Source organism: Rhodnius prolixus, unplaced genomic scaffold, assembly GCF_049639745.1.
Source record: "Rhodnius prolixus isolate KJV_2025 unplaced genomic scaffold, Rpr scaffold_10, whole genome shotgun sequence".
In the NCBI taxonomy this organism is placed as follows: Eukaryota; Metazoa; Arthropoda; class Insecta; order Hemiptera; family Reduviidae; genus Rhodnius; species Rhodnius prolixus.
The window spans coordinates 20,624,898-20,647,953 of NW_027411615.1; the positions used below are offsets into that span (position 1 = coordinate 20,624,898).

At 31.0% G+C, this 23,056-nt stretch overlaps 2 protein-coding genes across 4 annotated transcripts; one reads left to right on the forward strand and one right to left on the reverse strand.

Annotated features, from left to right (window-relative positions):
• The first annotated feature begins 3,747 nt into the window (after positions 1-3,747).
• Positions 3,748-15,257, forward strand: LOC141456700 (pancreatic triacylglycerol lipase-like). The gene is made up of 7 exons (XM_074132904.1): positions 3,748-3,894; positions 5,912-6,113; positions 9,835-9,983; positions 10,092-10,340; positions 11,603-11,797; positions 13,499-13,652; positions 14,752-15,257. The coding sequence occupies exons 1-7, from the start codon at positions 3,828-3,830 to the stop codon at positions 14,825-14,827; spliced, it is 1,092 nt and encodes a 363-aa protein (XP_073989005.1). The 5' UTR covers positions 3,748-3,827; the 3' UTR covers positions 14,828-15,257.
• On the reverse strand, positions 14,843-21,937 carry LOC141456702 (pancreatic triacylglycerol lipase-like). 3 transcript variants are annotated; one of them, XM_074132908.1, is made up of 8 exons: positions 21,689-21,937; positions 20,325-20,451; positions 20,063-20,136; positions 19,872-19,970; positions 19,300-19,449; positions 19,038-19,223; positions 17,175-17,328; positions 14,843-16,580 (listed from the first exon to the last, which is right to left on the reverse strand). In XM_074132908.1, the coding sequence occupies exons 1-8, from the start codon at positions 21,729-21,731 to the stop codon at positions 16,409-16,411; spliced, it is 1,005 nt and encodes a 334-aa protein (XP_073989009.1). In that variant the 5' UTR covers positions 21,732-21,937; the 3' UTR covers positions 14,843-16,408. The 3 variants fall into 3 exon arrangements, with proteins under 3 accessions (XP_073989009.1, XP_073989008.1, XP_073989007.1); XM_074132907.1 differs by having other exon boundaries at positions 20,096-20,208; XM_074132906.1 differs by having other exon boundaries at positions 20,063-20,208.
• Positions 21,938-23,056: the final 1,119 nt, after the last annotated feature.

A 23,056-nucleotide genomic window follows, 5' to 3' on the forward strand; every position in this document is an offset into this window, starting at 1 on the left:
CAAAATAGAATAAAAATATTGTTAAGCTTTATTTAAGTTTACATAAAAAATAAAAGTGAAATAAAGTAATGCCTATTTCTTTAGACGTCCAAACTTAAGTCAACTTACATTTTTGCGATTTTTATATTATTATTCTATTTTATTTATTTATTGTAAATTGTTGTATCTCCTAATATAAATTTTGAAAACAATTTCTCCGACATTCTCTCCTGATCAAACTAATGTTAAGAGGAATATTTAGATAATCTTATTAATTTAAGAGGAATATTTAGAAGAATGTATGGTTGGCAAACTACTTCTTTGGGCACTATTAATTTAGAAAAACTGCTGTAAGTAGAGTTATTAGCTTTGTAGTCGTCACTATTGAATAAATATAATTTATAAGATAAGATAGATAAATAAATAAATAACAAATAATAAATAAAAAATAAATTTTATATAAACTTACATATTACAGGGGGTTCTGTTTTGTAAATTAAATTTCATTAACAATCTTAATGATTAGTGTTCAGAAAAACAAATAAAATTATTCCTGTAGTAAAACAAATAAATTATACATAAATAAATAATAAAAAATAATATATAATGACAAAAAAGGTAAATAATAATATAAAGTAAGGAAGGAGTTACCGTCTCTCTACAAACAATTCTTAATGTTCCTTGAAAAAAATTAAATAAATAAATTTTGTCAAACTTGAAATGCTACTTTCATATTCAGACGTGAATACATTGAAGAAGGTTAACAAAATTAGTTTATCTTTTGAAATAAATTTAAGTGAAAGTAATTAAGGTTCAATTAGAAGGATAAAAGATTGCCCATGAATTCTTTATTATTATTATTATTATTATTATTATTTTTTTTTGGCGCATCAACAGCTGAGGTCATTAGCGCCCGGAGCTTTTTCCAGTGCACTGCCGGCCTCCGGACAGTGTTCTCTCGTTACAGACAACACTGTCCATCACCGGACAGTGAGCTATTATTATTATTATTATTATTATTATTATTAATAACAAATTCTTAATTGACTAATCACCCTCAGTTTGTCTACAGCACATTTATAATGAATATTTCCTCTGGGATTCCTAACAAACTTATCTCTCTGTGTGATTATAACCGGAATGAATTGCTCTCTCAACATCCAGTTAGATCATATCTACTTCTCAATTAAATCAGGGATATTCTTTGCAATATACTCCACACTATTAGTGTGAATAATATCAGACTCCCCAATGTTACTAAACCATTCAGAAAGCCGTGTGAATCAGTTCCATTCAACTTTATTATACCCTGAATTATGTGGTTCTCTCAACCTGAGGAAACAAACTCTTGGTACGAGGGTCGTTTGAGAGGTCCGTGCAAAGTCAGAGAGATAGCACCACTGGCGCGTATCGAGGTTATGTTTAGTTAGTAGCATCTCTTGGAAGAACACACACCAAGTTTCAGCCAGATCGGTCTATTTCTTTGTGTCTGGCATTCGTTTGAATCGAGGAAGTCGAGTGATTTTCAAAAAATGGACGAAAAAGAATTTCGTGTGTTGATTAAACACTACTTTATGAAAGGCAAAACGCCTCAGGAGACTAAAGAGAAGCTTGATAAACATTATGGTGACTCTGCACCTTCGATTAGAACAGTTTATAAGTGGTTTCAAAATTTTCGGAGTGGCCATATGGGCACAAGTGACGCTGAACGTTCTGGACGCCCTGTTGAGGTTACTACTCCAGAAATCATTGATAAAATCCATGTTATGGTGATGGATGACAGAAGAGTGAAGGTGCATGAGATTGCTAGTGCTGTGGGCATCTCGAATGAACAGGTACATAATATTTTGCATCAACATTTGAACATGACAAAGCTATCCGCAAGATGGGTGCCGCGATTGCTCACGCTTGACCAAAAACGAAATCGTGTGAAGTGTTGCAAGGACGGTTTGCAGCTGTTCCAGAAGAATCCGCAGGACTTTAAGCGTCGTTTCGTCACTTTGGATGAAACATGGATACACCACTACACTCCTGAGACCAAAGAACAATCTAAACAATGGGTTACCAAGGGGGAATCTGCGCCAAAAAAGGCGAAGACCGTTCCTTCGGCCGGAAAGATTATGGCGACTGTCTTTTGGGATTCGCAAGGAATAATCCTCATCGACTATCTGGAAAAGGGTAAAACTATTACAGGTGCATATTATTCATCGTTATTGGACCGTTTGAAAACCGAGTTGCAAGAAAAACGCCCACAATTGGCCCACAAAAAAGTCCTTTTCCATCACGACAACGCACCAGCTCACACCTCAGCAGTTGTGGTCGCAAAATTAATGGAAATAGGGTTCCAACTCGTTTCACATCCCCCCTATTCTCCAGACTTGGCTCCCTCGGACTACTATTTGTTCCCCAATATGAAGAAATGGCTGGCGGGAAAAAGATTTTATTCAAACGAGGCGGTGATTGCAGAAACGAATGGCTATTTTTCAGACTTGGACAAATCTTATTATTCGGAAGGGATCAACAAACTAGAGCAGCGTTGGACGAAGTGTATAAGCCTAAAAGGAGACTATGTTGAAAAATAAAAAAGGTTTACCCCAAAAAATTAAGTAGTTTTTATTTTTGCACGGACTTTTAAAACGACCCTCGTAGCCTATCTTTACTCATTTTTAATATCCGCAGTCAATAGTTCAGAGTTCTCTTAAACACTTGCACACTCTAGGGAGGTCTACCAGATTCCAGACGCACTAAGTAATCCTGGGTATTTTTAGCCTAACCCATCAATTGCTTAAAAAAATTCACTTGTGTTCTTTACACTACGTATAAATATCTAAATGCCCAAACATCCGATCTATAAAGAAGAGTAGATGAAACTATGGCATCCAATAATTTTACTTTAGACTCCCAAGAATTAGATTTACCCTTAGCTAAGATGCTTAATACTCTGCCCACCTGCGGCGTCGACTTGTTAACAAAGTGGTTTGCCGCGAATTTAAATTTAGAATTAAAAGTAAATGGGACACCTAGATTTTTTTAACAGTATCGAGAATCTTATCATTCCACATAATTTTTTTTAAGTTTTTTAATTTATTTGTTTTAGAGAAAGGTATTATTATAGTTTTTTTAACTAAATTAAGTGTGGTAGAATTGTCTGCACAGTATTTTTTTAGTGTACTGATTTTTTTTTTGCATCGTCCCAGGATTCTCCAAATATCAGTAAATCGTCAGCAAAAAGCAGCATCATTAATTCTTTCTTATTGTTAATATTTAATCCAATGTGGTCATGTTTTACCAGAATTTTTTCTGTTGCTGTAGCCTTGTATTTGCTTCTAGCCTAAGAAGTCCTGAATCAAAAGAAAGAGTACTTCCTGGAGGAAGCTTAATTTTTAGAGTTATATCTTCTTTTTCATATCTTCGCGCGTGAACAGGTTTAAGTCTATTACAACTTGTTCACGCATAAGAAGAAACATACACGTCCCAAGGATGATGGAAATGCACTTTTAAATGATAAGTTTCCTTCATAAAATACGGAAGGAATATCAGAAAATGAGTCAATTTAAATATTGTACATTCTTTTGTTAATAATTTAAACAAATATGTAGTTGCGCAGTTGGATAGTGTTAATAAACCTCAAAATGGTAAAAAAAAACAACATATTTATAAAAAATTGAGCAAATACTTTAGTAATTGAAATTAAATTGGTTATTGTAGTGTCTTTATCAATAAATTGATTTGAATTGTCTTATTGGCTGACAAAATATTGCCTAAATTCTTTTAAATTTTACGTATAAAAAGAGAATGATAAGAAACAAAGTGGTGTGTACTTACTGAATATTCATTTGAATACTGCAATGCGATCTTACATTACAATTATTTTACTAGTGTTTCCCTCGTTTGCTCTTTCGAGATTTATTAAAGGTAAGTAATTTTCTTTACTTAATATTTAATCCTGAATGCATATGCAAAAATTAAGAGAAAAGTTGGGCATTAAATTATAGCAAAAGTGGTTGAAGGAACATTACTTTAACCGCATGAAACTAGTTGGTTGAACTCGGCATTATCTCGGCCAAAGGAACCTCATTTATCTTCGAGGATTGGAAGCTAGAGACGACATATTTGAAGTCAAAGACTTGTAGCATTTAAATAAATTTTTATTGAACAATAAAGAGAATTTACAAGTTCATATAAAAAACGAATTTTGGGTTCAATTTGATTAGTTAACTGGTGTTAGTAGGAAATATCTTTTAGAATGCTCAGACTGAAGGGGTTGTAATTTGAGCCTTGTTAATTTTTGTTTAGTTCAGCATGTTATTCTTTAAGCAGATCCAAGTGGTTTATGCTTTGGTTTCTTAACAAAAATAACTTGTGTTAATTATTATTAAGTTTGTAGATAAAATTTATTAACTCTTTAATATTTAAATGTTCTCACAATTTTTTTCTAGGATCAAAATACAAATTTATCCTATCCATACCTTTTTATTTTAATAGTCGTTATTTTTATTTTATCAGTTAACTGTCTAAAGCTAAAAACAATACACACTCAAGTTAATGCTAAGTTGTCCATTACCTTCAGCTATCGTTCTCTGAATAGAGTAGAATTCTTGGCATTAGTATAGTACGTCAGTTTACTCTCTGTTGTGTTAAACAGCACCTAGAGTTTTTTTTTTTTTTTTGTTGGCTGTCTTAGTTGGTAAGCCGAAGGAAACCAGAGCACTTTTAAGATAAGTTCCTAGTAAAGATTGTCTAGGGTCGTTGCTAAGGATTTTCTTTCTCATTCGAAATCGTGCTGCAGTGTCAGCATAATATTAACAGTGAAATATTTGCAAGAGAGAGAGTATTTGGCTTTTTCTTGCTCTAATGTTTTATTATTATTATTATTATTTTTTGTTAAATGCCGTCATTATCTCGGCTTTAACTTAAAAAATGGGGAGTGGGTGCTTGAAATGGGACAAGCTTTCTACTTCATTCTATGACCTTCTCGTTCCCTTTCACAAAGATTGGAAACCCACTGATAGAGTACAGTTTACAATACTACTAAAATGACTCCATATTAGTTTAGCACAAATATAGCTTTTCTCTCTATAGTAGTATTGATTCCAATTATAGCATAGCATTGAGTCTAGAGATTAAAGCACCCTCTACTGGCCCTCTTTCTTGATTTGAAGCAATTAATAGGAAATTACAAAGTGTGGATTACAAAGTACAAAATGTGAGCTACAAAGCGGTTGAGATATTTTGTTACTTCTATTTCTTCTTTTGTTGGAATATAAATAATAATTAGTAACCGTAGAAGTGAAGGAAAAGACTCTTGAATGTGAAGGAAGAAGACGCTGGCTTCAGTCTAATCTTTGTGGTTCATTTATCTGTGAAAGGAAAGATGTTTAACTGACAAGAATAACTGTAGTAACAAACATGACATTCCATTACATTAAGTTCAGTCAATTTTCTTTAACCTGACAATGTTATTCCCAACCGGTGAATAGAATTTCAATCACGGAGGATTTAAAACAATATTTCAGTCTTGAATTCGTCTTACCGAAATATTCGTGAGCACAAATAACACAGTTAATAACAAGTAGATTATTCAACAATAATTATTCATTTCTCAATTGTAATTTAATTTAGTCTCCCTAATTTTACTTATAGTAATATTATAAATGTAGTGGCCAGCATAAGGGTCTGTGACATCTAATAAATTCTAAAAATGTGAAGGAAAAGTTAATGCAGTAAAATTACTTAAATAATATCAATAAAGTATAAATGAAATGATGGATACTTGCTGATTTGTGTATCTTTTGGCGTTTAATCAACCCTTATACTTAACATTTTAAACTGTAAGTTTTTGTTAAGGAGTTATATAATTAAATTGAGTCCGATCTTTTCCTCTTGAGCATAATAATTCAATTCTTGATTTTTTTTATTTCTTTTATTACAGGACCAAATCCAGAAAACTTCATTGAATGGTATCCAGCTTTAAAATCCAAGTCGCAAGTATCGTCAGAAATTGCATGGTTCTATTTAAAGCAGAATAATAATTTGCCTCCATTAAACAAACCTACAGATCAATTCTTGTCATTTGCTGAAAATGATGAAGAACCTAATATATTGAACCAAACTTTATTTCAACTTTTTACTAAGTGAGTGCTTTCTTATTCTCTTTCACACTAACTTAGTTTCTATTTTAGTTAAGGGCATCAAGAATATGTAGATATACGGGTGTTCATTTTAAGACGGCTCAAATGCATTTCATGCTTAAACGGTTAACCTGAGCAAAAAATGGTAGAGGTAAAATTTGTTGCTCGTCACCTCTAGTTTCAGAATATGTGACTTGATTTTAGATTCCTGCCCGCATACGCGGCTGACGCGCGTCCAAAAGTGAGGGTTTCGCAGTTGATCCCCATTTTCATGTACACAGTTTTAAAGAGTATAAAAGGTTATGAAAGAAGCAGGAAACCGGAATTCGATATCTTCAAAATTAAAGGTGCTAGGCCATTTCAAAATCTGGTATTTATTAATCATATTTCAATTTTTTAACTTGTTATCAAAGAGATAGACGAGCACGCGATAGGTTATTTTTTATGTATTATTTCATCCCCTTTCTACTAAAAATATTGCCAAGGCTGTAAAGCTAATATTTTTCTTAATATCGGGAAATAAGTCGTTTTCTGAGTGATTTTTCTAAGCTTTAGAATGTTAAAGCTAACTTTGCCGATTAATAAAATTATAAATATTTTGAGAAATTCGTCGAAAAAAAAGTAACAATCAATTTAATCAAAGAATGAACGAAACCGATGATTTTTTTCTTGCTACTGCTGCACAAAACTTGCACTTAAATCAGATATTATTATTATTATTAAACATTATTTTATTTATTTATTGATTTACATTGAAAATTTAACCAAATGTATAGCCTTGGTCATAGACCGTCAGGCGAGTTGCCACTTAATACAAAAAGAAAAATAATGAGTAATTGTACAAAACTAAACAAATGTGATGTCAATTGTTACGCTACAAAACGAACATTTAATAATAGTATTTTTATAAGAGTTTTATAATTATTTATAATAGTAATTCTTTCTGAATTTATTGATTACAAAAACAAAAAACAAAAATCTAATTTTAAACACAATTCAAGAGGCATGTGAACTGAGTAAATTTGAGAGAATTTTTTTTTTTTTTTTTTTTTTTTATTAAACTATTAACATAGTTGAGAAGTGGATAAGGCACACAACAATAATCTATGAGTGAACTACCCCGTGTACTGACATACGTATACTCGCCTTCACGATCATCAGCTGTTCTTCCGTTCAATACGCATAAATCTTTATCTTCACACATCCCCAACAGTTTATTTCCTTCTCTATTCAATATCTTGTCTTTAGATTCCCTTACAGCATGTATATTTTTAGTCTTAATGTTATCAGGTAATATTTGTAAATCAGACAGTCTGGCATTACCATCCCCAATAAGTAAACAATCATGCATTCTATTCTCAATACAAAAATTACAAATATCATTAAAATTTTGCTCCCAAAAACTACAATTTATATATACAGGCAGAAGGTAAAACAGCTGAGTGCCCACATTTACCTTTAATAAAACTTAATATTCACAAACATAACTTTTTCAGACAAATCACTCCTAACACCCATTAAAATTCCACCTATTGCTCTACCTGCTTTACCACTCTTTTATAGCCACATCCCAATACAAAACAAAACCATTAAATAAGTGCTCAAACTTAGCTATGTCCTTTTTCAAAACAGAAGCTTCACTTAATAGAAATATATCAAAACTAGTTATAAACTCAAAAAAATCAGTATTATTTTGCTTGTTACTTAATCCTTTAATATTATACGACAAAATCTTAATTAATAAAAAATTATTTACAATCGGCTAAATACTTAACGCAGATTTCATCCGACGCCGTGACCGTGATGATGTAGATAAAATAAAATAGGGCCTCGCCTAGTTGCTGTCATTTTAAATGTGGAGTACCTTCAGTTGTCATACCAGAAACACTTCCACCACTACCTGCTTCATTAGGAAGATTAAGAAAGTCAACACCTGTTATCTCAGCCAGCAATGCAAGACCATTTCCTCTTTCTTCTGTTATGAGACCATCCTCGTCATCCCACTTGAACTTAACAGTTCGATTGTTAACAGTTAATATTAGTACATCTGTACGTAATCGCAACCTGGCTCCAGGTGTAATTTGCATGATTCTTCTTCTCCAAAACAGCAGATTGTTTCTTCTATTTCGTGTCACATACGACAAATCTTGTTGTATCAAAATGTCCGTATTTTTAGCTTTATGCATACTGGACATTATAAGAAGAACGTCCTTGTAACTGGCGAACTCAACTAATACTACTCTTCTTCCGGTTCTTGAACGGCCTATAGGAAATGCCTGAACTATATTAACTTCACTCGTAAGCCCCAGCAAGCTTCCGCACAATTCATGAACCACTTTCCTGTAGTCTGTGCTCTCAGGTATACCCCTGAATATGAGATTATTTCTTTTAGATTTATTTTCTAAGTCCGCTAGTTTCTCCTTCAGCTGCTTATTCTCCGCTTTGATCACAACCAGCTCTTCTTTAACCTTTTCAAATCCAGAAATTGCATAATTAATTTTCTCATCAATCTTGATGAGGTCATCCTTAGTTGCAAGCTGTGACATCTGCTCACTCATACTCTTTAACATTAGTTTCATCTCATTCATCCAGGATGTTTGCAGATTAAGACTTGCTTCACCCATCTTGCAATCTACTTGACAGATTTTATCTACTTCAGGAGAACTCTGAGTGCGCCTTCGCTTATTTAATTTATTTTTTGGCGTCAAATATTTGTCAATACTTTCCAGACTCATTAAATGTATTAGAAATATTGCGCGTATATAATTTGAGAAATTTAAATTCAAAAAGAATTAAATTGTCAATAAGCAGAGAAAAAGCTGTTTAATAAGCCTGCAGCCAGCTTAGAAAAATAATTTAAAATAAATAGAGCCAGATGTCTTGTTTACCAACACGGTAATTGTAAAGTAATAAACAAGTTTCATAAAAAATTGGAATAAATCTTTACCAAAGTTCTAAAGATGTTTGTAAGAATTACTGATGGTATCAACAAAGTTGATCAACAGGTAAATAATTCGGTGCAAGAAAGAGAACGGATGAGATAACAACATAAAACTATATCCCCACCACTCACAAAAACAAGCACTGAACTGGCAAAATTCTCTTTACTATTAATAATTAACAAATCTTTATCTTTAAATAACTAAAAATCCCTTCGGTAGAATTTTGCAGTTTTTTGCTATATTAAACTTCTTATAGAATCCTACACTCACGTCAAAAATCACGGTTTAAAACCTCTTAGAACTATGGTTTTGTAACAAAAAAACAGACAGCACAAAAATAGATGTTCACTCTACAACAGCACAAAGACAACTCTAAATCAGATATTAATTGTTTTATTCAAGTACATAAACTAAACTTAAACTAACTAACGAATAATTTCGTTGTTTTTTATCTAAAGTTATGGATTGCATTTTTAATAATTCTAATAAAAGGGAGTCGTGGTGTGTTGTTTACTTTCTCTAATTTAAGTAAGTGTGTGAGGTTTGGTAAAATTTACAATTTCCAACCATATTATTTTTCAGATATTTCTGAAATATGTTATACATCTTTAAAATCATTTTTGTTGGATATGTTATATTTACTTTCATTCACTTTGTACTGTTAATATTTATTTATTTAGACCAGCTTTTCCCAAACATTTGTATAGAGACTCACGGAGACTACAGTGTTCTCAACAATTTTAAATAAGTTTTTAATTTTCTTATTCATTGTTATTTTTCAGAAAGAATAAATATATATTTCAAACTTTAATTCTGGATGATTTAGATTCGTTAAAAAATTCCTATTGGGATCCGTTGAAACCTACAAGAATAATCATACATGGATTTCAAGCAGACTCTAAAGAAGATTATATTCTACAAATAAAAGATAGTCAGTATATTATTATATTTAAGTTTATCCTTTAATAAGAGTTAATAGATATTCTGACTATTATTGATTTTCCAGCAAAATTGTACGATTAGTTTTAATTTTTTTTAGGAATTTTAGATTTGAAAGAAGCTAATAATGTGATAACACTTGATTGGAGCTATCTGTCCAGTTTTTTTTATCCAACCGCTCTATACTGGACAGATAAAGTTGGCCAAATTTGCGCTTCATTAATTGATTTTCTATGCAAACAAGGCGCAAAGCCTAACGATTTTCATCTAATTGGACATAGCCTAGGTGCTCATGTTGCTGGTTTTGCGGCTAAGAAGATAACTGCAGGAAAAATTGGACGTGTAACAGGTAAGAATAGAAATTAAATTGGTAAAAATTGAGTAATTTCATGTGTGTATAACAGTTATATTTTATTTTGTTTTTGTTTGTTTATTTTTTGCCAAAGCTTTTGATGTTATCTGAAAAAATAAAAAATGTTTTATTAAACTCGAGGCCATTATCTCAGTAAATGGGAAGTTAGTCCAGTGGTTACGCGAAGCATAGAAGCCAGAAATTCCAAGTTCGAATCCAGCGTATAACTACTTTTGATTTGTTAAAAAAAAAAATAATAGCTAAATGCTTCCACAACCGTCCTCGATACCTAATTTGTAACTGGGTCTGAAAAAATGGGCGATACCGTATACTTAAGATCAGGTTTCAAGGAATCATCGAAGAGTGGCCGTGAAAATAATTATTAATTTGTTGTGAATTACATTTACTCTGCATTGCTTTGATAATAATAAAAAATTAAATGAAAACATGTGAAAGATTGCAAATACCGGAGATTCAACTAATCAGAAGGTTTCTTTCTATTAATATTGTCCGACAGGAGAGTTGTTTAAAGAATGAAAACTGAACGAAAAAGTGTTATGTTTAAGAACTACCAATTTTGACAATTTTTCCCACTTTTTGTATAAAACATAAAATTCTTAATTTTTCTTTAAAATAAAGGACATATCCTCGTTAAATTAGGTAATTTTTTGTAACAACGCAAATCAAGTTGGTTTCGAGCGAATCGTCGCCAAAAATTAGCAAAAGCGACATTCTACTTCTTGTTACCTTTTTTTTTTGTAAACAACCCAGTGACAAACAAGGCGGCCGGGTTTCATGAATGAGGTGTAATTCGATGTAAAATTTAATGTAGTTAATTTATGTAGTGTTATCAAACATTCCCTGTATATTATTATTTCATCATTTCTTAACTAAAGCTACATGAAATTAAGAAATATAAGCAATAAATTATTTCTTACAAGGATAATTTTTCTATTAATATGATTTCCAATAATTAATTTTACTATATGTATTGTACTGGTTTCGAAATTCTCTGAAACAGACATTATTTTATTTAAACTATTTCTTTTTCGCATTCTTAATGCAGAGGTTTGAAACTTATTTGAAAAATGTGTAAGATAATTTGGAGACTGTTTATTTATTTTAAATTTAACTGCACAGTAATGATGTTTCACCTATTTAACTAATAAATAGAATAAATCGCCTTGGTATCATTATTCAACTTTGTCATTTAATCAGCAAACGACAATGTGAATTTTAATTTGTGTAAATTGTTGTAGGACTAGATCCCGCTTACCCAGGTTTCAAGGTTGATGACAAAGAAGGTCGATTGGATTCAAATGATGCTGATTTTGTAGATTGCATACACACTTGTGGAGGTTTTGTGGCATTCGAGGATCCAATATGTGACGCAGATTTCTATCCAAATGGAGGAATTAGTCCACAACCCGGATGCAGTGGCTTTTTTCATAGTAGTAAGTAGTTCCCTGTTCTATTGAAAATTAAATCATGCCTCTTCATAATCCTAAGGTTTTATTTAAATTCTACTATTATAATACAGTTGTTTGACTCAATTAGAAATTTTTAACAAATCTGAAAATGGTTACACGAAAATGCTAAAATCGTGAATTAATCACTCAAAAAATCAGAAATTTACTCTTCTCACGAGGTTTCAAAATCCCTAGATTTTGAGTAACAAACAAAATTTTCTTTTACTTTAAACAGCGTCATCAAAACTTTGTCAAAAACAAAATTCAGTAAAGCCGCACTTTCCCCAAATTTGAAAGTTTATTTTTTATAAATCAGTGCCTTATAAAACGCACTTTTATCTTACCGAAGTGGATTTTTTTTTTTTTTTGAAAAAAACTAAAAAAAAGCATAACTTTAAGTTGTTTGCTGAGTTTTGCGGTCAATCGAAAAAGTTATATTTTCTTTTAACGTGTAATTTAATATTGTCATAAGTGTATCGTAAAGATCAAACGATACGAATTTTCATGTCACAGAGAAAGGGAATGTAAGAAAAAATCCCTATTTTTTAGAATTTTGCTAGTTATAATGCGTAGTAAGAATAGTAATATTATAATGTGTTTGTTTACAAATTAAAGATTTTTAATAACCTTTAGAATTGACTGCTAGAGTTCTGAAGTAATATTGTTTTTATTCAATGACAATGACAATAAAAAGTGAGATAAGAAAAAAATAAAATAAAAAAATCATAAATCCAGTCAGGTAAAATGAAATAAACTACTTGAAACATGATTAATAAAATCTGCTACAAAGCAAATAATTTTCCATCATATACATATGTATATTACACCACACAAAAATGTATGGCTTTACATAAAAACATTCACATTAATTGAACTTAAAATAATCCTTTTTCAAAATGTTATTCTTCAACCAAAAACTGTAAGTGATAATAATACAATATTTTCCATTTCTTACCAATTAAAAATTGGATTTCCTATCTTTATTTAATAAATCCTTCTTTAATCATTTAACGTGGAATCTTCGCAGAATGTGGCCCTCTGCCATATAATAGACTATGTTCTTTAATTTTCCCCAGTTATATAACGAACACAGTCCTAAGTACCTTTTCCTGAGTACGGGAAACTTTAAAGTTTAAATTTTCCTATTGTCCTCTGAGCAGAAATATAGTCCACATGAAATTAAGATTATTATCGTCCGTTATGTATTGATTTGTTTATAAAGACCTCTAAAGACCACTTCATATCTTTACACCGGGTGTGAATGTAAAAATTTTGGGCTCTATTTTTTACAGTTTCCCTTAAAATTAAGTTCTAAATAGATCAGGATTTTTTTTCTTATTATTCACTGCTTCCTTATAAACTACATTTTGAAAATAATTCCAGGCTTATTTTATGCCTGTAAATTTTATTTTTTATTATTTCCTCTGGAAGAATTTTCTGAAGGCTTAATTGGCAAGTCTAGAATTATTTTTTGTTGTAATTTAAATGGAGGAAAAGGTAGTATGAAATAATGGAAAAATTCTGGTCTCCGAATAGATTAAATAGTATAAGTATTAGTATAAGTATAATTAAGGGCATACCTAGGAAAGAAAAATAAATTTTTAATAAAAAATAAATATCATAATTTTACAAGTATTTTTTTAAGAATTATGTTTTTATAAAATAAATTATTTTCTGATTTAACAGCTACTTGCAGCCATTCAAGAGCTCACCAAATCTTCTCAGAATCAATAATTGAAGGACACGTATTTCCAGCAAATACTTGTACTGCCTTACCCGTAGAGGAACCTGTACAGTGTGTAGAAAAGGGAGCTCGTATGGGATTTCGAGCTGAGAACAGGTAATTATAATTACAATTGTACTTATATTTTTTAAGGAAATGTTACTTTTATTACCCACTTTTTGTCACTGCTTTTAGTTTCTTTGGCGATCATCTCAACAGTTTCATTAAGCCTCTAAATCAAACAAAGTTAATTTATAGCCACCTTTTGTTTTATATTGCCACCGGCTCTATATTTCTTTACAAAGTATCTAAATTAGACAGCTTATTTATTGCGCTTTTTAATTATAATAAGCGAGATCAGTTATATACTAATTTAGTTGCCTTCAAACTGGATATTAACAAAACAAGATTCACAATAAACCAACATCATATAGCATTTCATATAAGAGTTTTCTAGGTATACGCTTCAGGTCTTCTAGTTCAGTTAATAACAGAGTCCAAATACCTAATTAGGTAGCGCATGGCGTTTTTTCCTTTCTTTGTGCATGGATATATCTCCTGAGCTAACTTCAGATATATCTTGGAAAGTGCGTTCTGTTTTGCTCAGTTCAGTCAGTTTTAGTGAAACTGTAATGTATGGAAGTTATTTATTGTTAAGAAACTACACTTGGTTCATATTCAAGCGGGTTTCAACTGTAATCCATTTGTTGTCTTCTTTAAAGGTAATATACTTAACAAGTACCAACAGAACATGAACAATTTTCATAATAAATGCAAGCAAGACGACTCTTTTTCAAGGTTTTTTTTTGTGCAAAACAAGTTGGGGAAGGTGGGCCATAGCACATCATAGTGCCTGTAGAAAACGATACACATTACGTTTTAATGAAGGTAGAGGGATAATACATTCTGCTTTATTCTGTCGTATTCATTATCACCTATTAAATAACTATTGCAGTTCTATTCTTTGCAATCTGTCACTGATTGTTCTGTAGTACAGTTGTTAGTCAGGGATCAGAAAGATAGAATCTAATCGGAGAAATAAGTCTAAGCGCAGTGACCTGATCTTCCAGTTTTTTGTTTAGATCTTTGCATCGCTTGGTTTTTTTAATTGTCATTTAATTATATATATATATATATATATATATATATATATATAAAATGGGATAAACATTCAATCTAAAATTGAATTTCGTATTTATTTTATGGTTTGTTTCAGATTCAAAGGAATTTTTTATTCTGTTACCAACAATGCATTCCCTTTTGCAACTGTTTTAACTGAAAAGGAAAGCTAACATAATTTTTGACAATTTTCTGGAAACCAATATTTATTAAATAATGTTAAGAAATTTTTTTTGTACATTGGTACATAGTCATTTTAAATGATTCCCATAGGACACTCCTTGAAATTTCTACATTTGTACATTATTTAGTACTTGTACAGTAAATTATTTATATAAAAAACTTAGCTGGTAAAATAAATAGATTTTACTAAATTACTTTCAGCCTTTGTAAATATTGTAATAAATAAATAAAACTAAAATTTATGTTAATGCAAAGATCTACAGATTTAGATTTACATTTTTGGTTTTCTTAATAATTCTTTCATAATTTATATTGTACAGATCTTGAGATTTAAATAACTGTAAATAAAATTTAATATTTTTTATAATTCTTTGTTTTCAATTCGTCACTTTGTGTATATAAAGTATCTTTTAATAATTATGTTGTTTTTTTTCTCATCAAAGAGACATTGTCAATATTTTTTAAAAATAATATTGTAATATTGTGTAGAGACCATTTTTACACTTCAAAGAATCCAATCCTTTTTTTTTTTGAAGTCCTTAAGTCCAGGTTAGTTTTAACTACTTTTTTTACAGGATGTGGATTTTTAGTTTTCAACACAGTTCTAATTTTTTTTTTCTCCATTTCCCATCTAGTATCGATAGTGGTGAAGACCTCAAAAGGACTTTGGCGTTTTCAGGACTAGTATTTTTACACGAAAAGAATTACTTCTCCTTTTATTCTAGGTTTTGAGTTCGCAGCAGTGAAAACCCTTAAGGTTGTTATAATAGATGAATGTTTACAATTTCCAATTTAAGTGAATAAATGTAGGTCGTACTTGTGAGTTATCTATTAAACAACTTGTTCTTATTTATAGATTCTAAGCGCATAACTTTTCGACATACTTTCTTACAGCTGAGCTTAGAGAGCCATAACAAACTTCAAATAAACAGAAATGCAGTAAATACTGTAATATTACTGTACAATAAACTGTAATTTACAGCATAAGCACATACTTTTTTTGAGAATCTAAATATTATAATAAAATGGCAAAGCCTGTTGGAATCAACACAATCTTATAAATATCATTAAAGAAAAATCAATGAATGATTTAAAACATAAAATACAGTTTAATAAGTAACCTTTGCAAGAGACTTGATTTAAAGAAATGTTTCTCTAATGCTTCTTTTAACAATTGCTAGATTATCCTTCTACATAAGTTTGATCTGCCGTATCGCTTTGTTCATTACATAAAATTTCTTCAATTTAACGAAATAATAATAATAAAAATAATCGGAGTCTCAAAAGTAGTTTCTTTCAATAATTCAATTCTAAATCCCCTATGTCAAGAAGTTTCAATTAAAATTTCTATAAAAAGAAAAATAAAAGTTGTAAACAATGCCCACAATACTGGGCTTCTTTGTAGAGAGCGTGAGCTCAGCAAATTTAAGGAAATCTTTAGCACGATTTGCTCCAATAGTCTGCAAAAGATCTTTAGGTTCCCTGCAGAAGTAGTTAGTTTATGCCCATAAAAAACTAATTTTGTTTTAAAATTCTGGTTCTTTTTTGTCAGAAATTCTTGGTATAAAAAATTACTTATATAAGCTTCCATAGTTTTTAAATTCTGAGCTAGATATGACTAAATTAGTTCTTCTATCGTTGGTTCTTATTTTGTAAGGTTGGAGAGTAGGCTTCTCTTCACAATTAACTCCTAAAGCAAAAGGCGGAGATGTGGCAGTTCTTAGATAGTATCTTCCTCTGGACCTTTTTTTGTTAAAAAAAATACAAAAAATGCATAAATAAATAAGATTAGAGAATAATAATATAGCATGTGATTCAACAATACTCCATCATTTTCTGAATCAAACATTAAAACTTGTAAGTACAACAGTTTTTCATAAGAATAAAATGGAAACAATAAAAGTTTTAGTTTCATAGAAAATTGTAAGCATGGTAAATTATTTGAGTGGTTCTTGTAATCTCGAGACTAATAAAAATTCCGTTTTTAAAATTGTACCTGGTTGGGTGTAACTGTATTAATTTCGAGTTACTGATATCTACGTTTTAACTATGGTTTTCTACTTTACTTAATGACGTAAACATTGAAGCAGAAAAAGAAAGCCCGCAGATAACAAATTAATGTAAAATAATTAGAGAGAAATTATAACTTAATTTGTTCTTGTACTTAATTACTTGTGCTCAAGTACTTGTACCTAATTTATTACATGATGTTTGTTGTGGCGAATTCTATTGGCAGAAATTTCTACTGTTCTCCTGTACCTGCCTTTTTGATACTATTTATTTCCTTTTAATAATAATAATAATGAAATAATTTATTATTCAGAAAAAATTACTCACTTTGGGGATACATTTTCACCCATATATGCCACCTCACCGCTGCAGTTATTGGCCACATATTGATCCCAACTGTTGCAACGCTGGGCTGGGAACCCGTGTTCATTGAATATAGATTCTATATAATAACGGTAAGATCTCCTATGTGTACATATACCTGTAATTGTAAATATATTTAAAAATTATTTGTTGAATTTGTACGACATGAAAAGAAAACATACACAAAAATTTAGTTAAAGCTTGATTGTAAATAATGTCTATGACCAAAGATTTACTTTCTATATAATTTTTTTACTTCACTCGTTAGAATTATAGATCAACATAAGCAAGTACTTCCAACAGTAAGAGAAAGTGGACTAACTACTTCTGCAGGGAACCTAAAGATCCTTTGCAGACTATTGGAGCAAATCGTGCTAAAGATTTCCATAAATTTGCTGAGCTCACGCTCTCTACAAAGAAGCCCAGTATTGTGGGCATTGTTTACAACTTTTATTTTTCTTTTTTTCGCAGCATGAAATCACTAATCGTGGATTTTCAAATTTTAATCTTTCTTAAAAGCCGTTATATAAACTTAACCTACTTAGGGGTAGTACCTGAGGGCAAACTCGAACCATAAGAATGAAGCTTACCTAATTAATCTGACAAAAGTTAAAAAAAAAAAAAATGGCAGAAACCTATTCTGGGTAACCATGGGCAGGCCCGTAGGACCACGGATTATCCCGACCAGTTACACTTAACTAACAATTGGCCAGCTTAACCTGCCATCCAATACTTGATATTTTTGGGAGAATAATTATTTCCGAAAAACAATACTAAGTCCAATAAATTGAAGTTCAATTTCAACTTAAGAATTAATGTTCAATTCCATTCCACCCACATTCAGACAATAAATTACATTAATTCCAGACACAAACACCTCGTATAAAATAAAGGCCCCCAACTAACCGAACTAATTCTCCACTAAAAGCAATAAAATAACTGAATCATTGTTTGACCCATTCACAGCCCAATCAGCGAACAAATTACTATTACTCAAAACCCTCACTCAACTATGGCACATATCTCCATGCCATTCGGTGGATCAATGCATATTCCTGAAAAATCTGCAAACTCCCTGAAAGCAACCCGTACCACCTCATTTTCTAATAACAGCTGGAAATTATCACTACTTGAAGCGATAAGAAAGCCTTAAGCTGACTCGCCCAACATTCTTTGATCGGTTTCAACCCAACATTGAGTGTTGGAAGGTTTTCTCTACCCACAGCAAGAAACATATTAAATCATTTCCCGTATATATCTTTGTTTGACCTTAAATAGTTAAACTACACACATAGTTTTGACACATACCAAGGGACAGTGTATGAAGTAATTTTCGGTTCAATTCCTCATCCAGCAAGTAGCCTCGTTCAAGAATAAAAATTTAGATTTCTCCTTATTTGAACAGAATCATCTAGACTTTCAGACCACTGGCTGATAATCATCAAACTCATCCAACTTATACTTTGTAGTATAATAAAACCACTGCTTAAAGGTTGCGACTTAAGAATGCAGCGACAAGACCGATCTTATCAAATGCCTAAACTAGCATAAGTCGGTGGCCATTTTTTTTGAGCTAAATTTGTAAATGAATACAAAATTTTCTTTTTTTTGACAACCAACTTAGCTGATTACAAAGATACATAATGATATTGAAATTCTTCTACAAATATAAAGGAAGTCACTGGATAATGTAACCTTCAGCCTCCAGCCGACTGCTATAGCTGCCACTCATGCATCTGATGTACTGAGTTACAGTTCTGATTTTTTTTTTATTTTTTAGAATTATAACTCGTTAAAAAAAAGTAAATATGAACTTCTTATATGTACCTATTTCGAATCCACAACCAGGTTGTAATGGACCACCGCCGTTAGGATAAAAATCCGCATGACCTAACGGTTCATATACTCCTAAATAATGAATACTGGTGTGTATAACATCCACAAAGTGAGCGTCGCTAGAATCAAGTCTACACATGCTGTCTCCATGGATAAGTGGACCAGCAGGATCCATACCTATTTTTTTTTAGAATAAATAGTTATTAACACGATACAATTAATAGTTGATAGTATAAATAGATATTACAATTACCTGTAATGCGTGCAACTTTGCCAAACTTCATTCGTATACCAGCAATCCCAGCGATATGAGCACCTAGACTGTGTCCAAGAATATGAACATCTTCAGGACGTAATCCTGCTTGTACTATTAGAAAATCTATAAATTTACTTACATGTGGTCCTAAAATTAATTGGAAATTTTCAATGTTCGAGTCAGCAATATTTCTTTTACAGAAATTATTATTATACTATAAATGTAAAGAAACAACTTTATGGCAAATTACAAATTGGACGATGAGCGAACTGGAGAATGACTCGGAAATTTGGCTTCAACGAATTAGACAAGGAGACAATAAGTTTTCTCCTCACTTCAAGTAAGATCTATTTTTGTTTTGAAGGGTGTTTGGTGCTTTTGGGTAACTATTCATTTCCACAAGATAGACAAGACGGTCAAATCTGAGTGATAGAATTAAGATGAGGTAGAATTGGTGCCTTTCACTTACAATTACAGGCTTCACATCCATTACTCCAACACTCAAGAAAACTTAATATCTTACTTACCAAGTAAGTATAAAGTAATTAAGAATAATATAATTTTCTTACCTACGTAATTAATTGCATAACGTGATATTGGATATACTTGGTAAGAAAATGTCGACCAATCAACAACAATTATGTTATAGTCACGAGCTTGAATATATGCTGTAAAAAATAAAATATTAATGAATATATAAAAAAAACTAAAATCCATAATAATGCACATGAAAAGCTGCAAGCATAAAATTACCAAATACCGTTTCTAAGTTGTGCACTAAAGTAATAACTACCAGAACTCAGCCATCCATGCACCAATATTTTGGTTTTCTTCCTTGGATCAAAGTTTGATTTTAAAACACTCAAAACATCATAAAGAATTATTTCTTGAGGTTTATCAAGTTCTCTTTAAAAATATATACACACATTTACAAAAGTATTATTATTATTTGATTCTAAATATAATTTGTAATGAATTGAAGAATAAGATTAGACATAAATGAATAAAATAATATATTTTACCTGGTATGTAATAAGAAATGTACATATTTATTAACATTAAATACATAAGAAGCAATAAAATCTGATGTGGTTGAATTTTTTATAAAAATCTTAGTCGGATCTTTATTTTGTTCGATACTATTATGTCCTAAAAAAAAATTTATACATTTATTGACGGCCTTAAGAACCTTTTTAATGAAAATTTAATACATTAATAGAAATAATTCACGATAATGGAGGATCTGATAATAAATAGGTTTGGTAAATACTATTTTACTAGAAATGTTGAGTTTGGCTAGTAGAATGAAACAGCATTTTTTTTAGAACTATGTATATTTAGTTTTTCATCTAAGATACAAAGAAAGAGATTTGGGTTTTTGGAATAAAAACGAATTAACGAGAATAAAAATACAGATCTCTCTCTGTATTCTAGCTCTTATGAAGAACTAAATATAGCTAGAAAAATTGACTATGAATTGTTCTTTCCTAATGATATAGTATGTATAAGCTAATCAAGAACTGCAACCGACTTAAGATAGATTTAAATTAATTCAAGTTAGGAGCATTTATACTCTAAAGACCAATCTTTAACCATATTTATCTTTAAGTGGAATTCTTTTCTTTGAAATACATCTTTAAAGTGCAATTTAAAAGCAAAATAAAATTCCTAAGGTCGCTGCAAACGATGTAGCAATGGGTATAGCTAAAATTAGCAATCTATATTTATTATGTTCTGAGAATGAATTTTCGTGACGCCCAGATCTCAGCAGTCAAGCCGGAGGGAAAAGGTTGCAACTTATCATTTCTCTTTTTTTCTGTAATGACAAATATTGTTAAGTAAGTTCTCTTTAATCTATTTAATATTTTGAATTGAGCGTTTTTCGATTGAAAAAATTACAAATATGAGTCAGCAACATAAAAATTAGATCTAGCAGTTTAAAAATGCTATAGATGTGACAAAAAAAAGAGAAGTTATTGATGCACTTGGATCATTTTTTAACTTTTTAGTGAGTATCTTTTGTTTCTTTAAAACTTGACGCTTGTATGCATCCATATTAGAGCGTGTGAAGCACTTCTTAATCACGAGTTACGAGCACCAAGATCTTTTGCCCAAGTACTAGAAGAAATGGAAAAACCTGAACATCCCGCAACAAATATGAAGAAAAAAATAGTTGCTATTCAGAAAATAGTAATTGGACGAACGTGGAATGTGCGCTGCAGTGGGCACGATGTTTATTTGTCTATAAAGTAAAACTCACGATTTGAAGTCTCTTCTAATAAATTAGTGGAATTTTCTAGAGAAATCTGTTTCAAATAAATATGTAAACTATGTGATACGAGATTAACGAAATCATTTTTTTAAATAAAATAATAATTGAGCTTACCTGCTACAATGTGAATAGCAAGATATAAACATAGGGTGAACATTGTCCATGAAAGAGTGCTTAGTAATATATTTTACTAGTGTTTATTATCTGTGTACAAAGTGAAGAGTTTGGAGCATTGTTTAGCTGTACACAAATTGACATCTGAAGTAGGACTGACAACAACGGCCACATTTTAGTACACTTTCGGCTTTCGCCATTATTATCGACTTACCATTAGAGACTGAGAGAATGAACAATGTACAATGGACTTATCAAGTTAGCCCCACCTTTATCTACAACAAACTATCTAGATAGTGTTTCGATTTATTTATATACCTAAATTATCTAGGTCGTCTTAGTTAGCAACTATTTCGGTATATTTTGGAATATGTAAATAAAAATGTCCATTTGACATTCTGAAAGTTGTACAACTCAATTGTAAGATTTGTTTTTCTTGAAGATTCAGCTTAGTCATTCAAAGTTAATGAACAGGAAGAATGATTAGTAGTAAAGCAGGTTCGTTCACCTCGTCTGTTAAGAAGCAATAAGATAAAAATTGAAAAAATAACACGTGGCAGCGCCAGTAGGAGGTCAGGATTCGAACGCTACCGTGCGATTCTTGCATTTGCTCTATTTAGAGCTTCTAAAGCCCGCTGGAAGCAGAGAGTGTCGTTTGAGAGTAATATAAGGTTCTAACCTCAGCTTAATTAGAATTAAATTTGGCAGTTTAAAGTTTCGTGTTCAGTGAAAATGACTTGAATGAAAAAGGGATTTCATTACGCTTTATTACGAAAGAATTATTTTAATAAAATTTAAAAGAAATCTAAAGTGAGAAATGAGAGTCATTTTAGCTGCACCTTAGGTTATTTCTTTCTGGGGTTCTGTACGACAATAAATAAATGAATAGAAAAACTTGAAAATTTTAAACTGACACGAAATTTAGGAGTGAACTGCAGTTGACGACTGATATTGTTGACATTACCAACATCCACTGTGATATACGAGTATGCTTATATGTCTTAATGGACGTAATCTAAAACTCTGGTATTCATTTGTACTTCTATTGAAGCAACATGCGCTGTGAATATCACTCGTCTCCTTCTCACTCTTCACAGAATCAGGTCGGTAAGGAAATGATCTGCATCAATCGCTTACGATTAGACAACATGAGAAATCATAGAATCAGCGAAAAAAACATTTGCTTCGTATCGAAGATTTCATCCGCTACAGCGTGTTGGATTGTTTTTCAGCTAGTTCGGGATGATATCTGAGAGACAAAACGCATTATGAGTTTAATCACATTGTCATTTTAAACGAAAAACTTAATTAAATGCTCTGCTATCTTTCTAGGCGTAAAATTAGTTGGTCACTTCCGAACAATTGTAC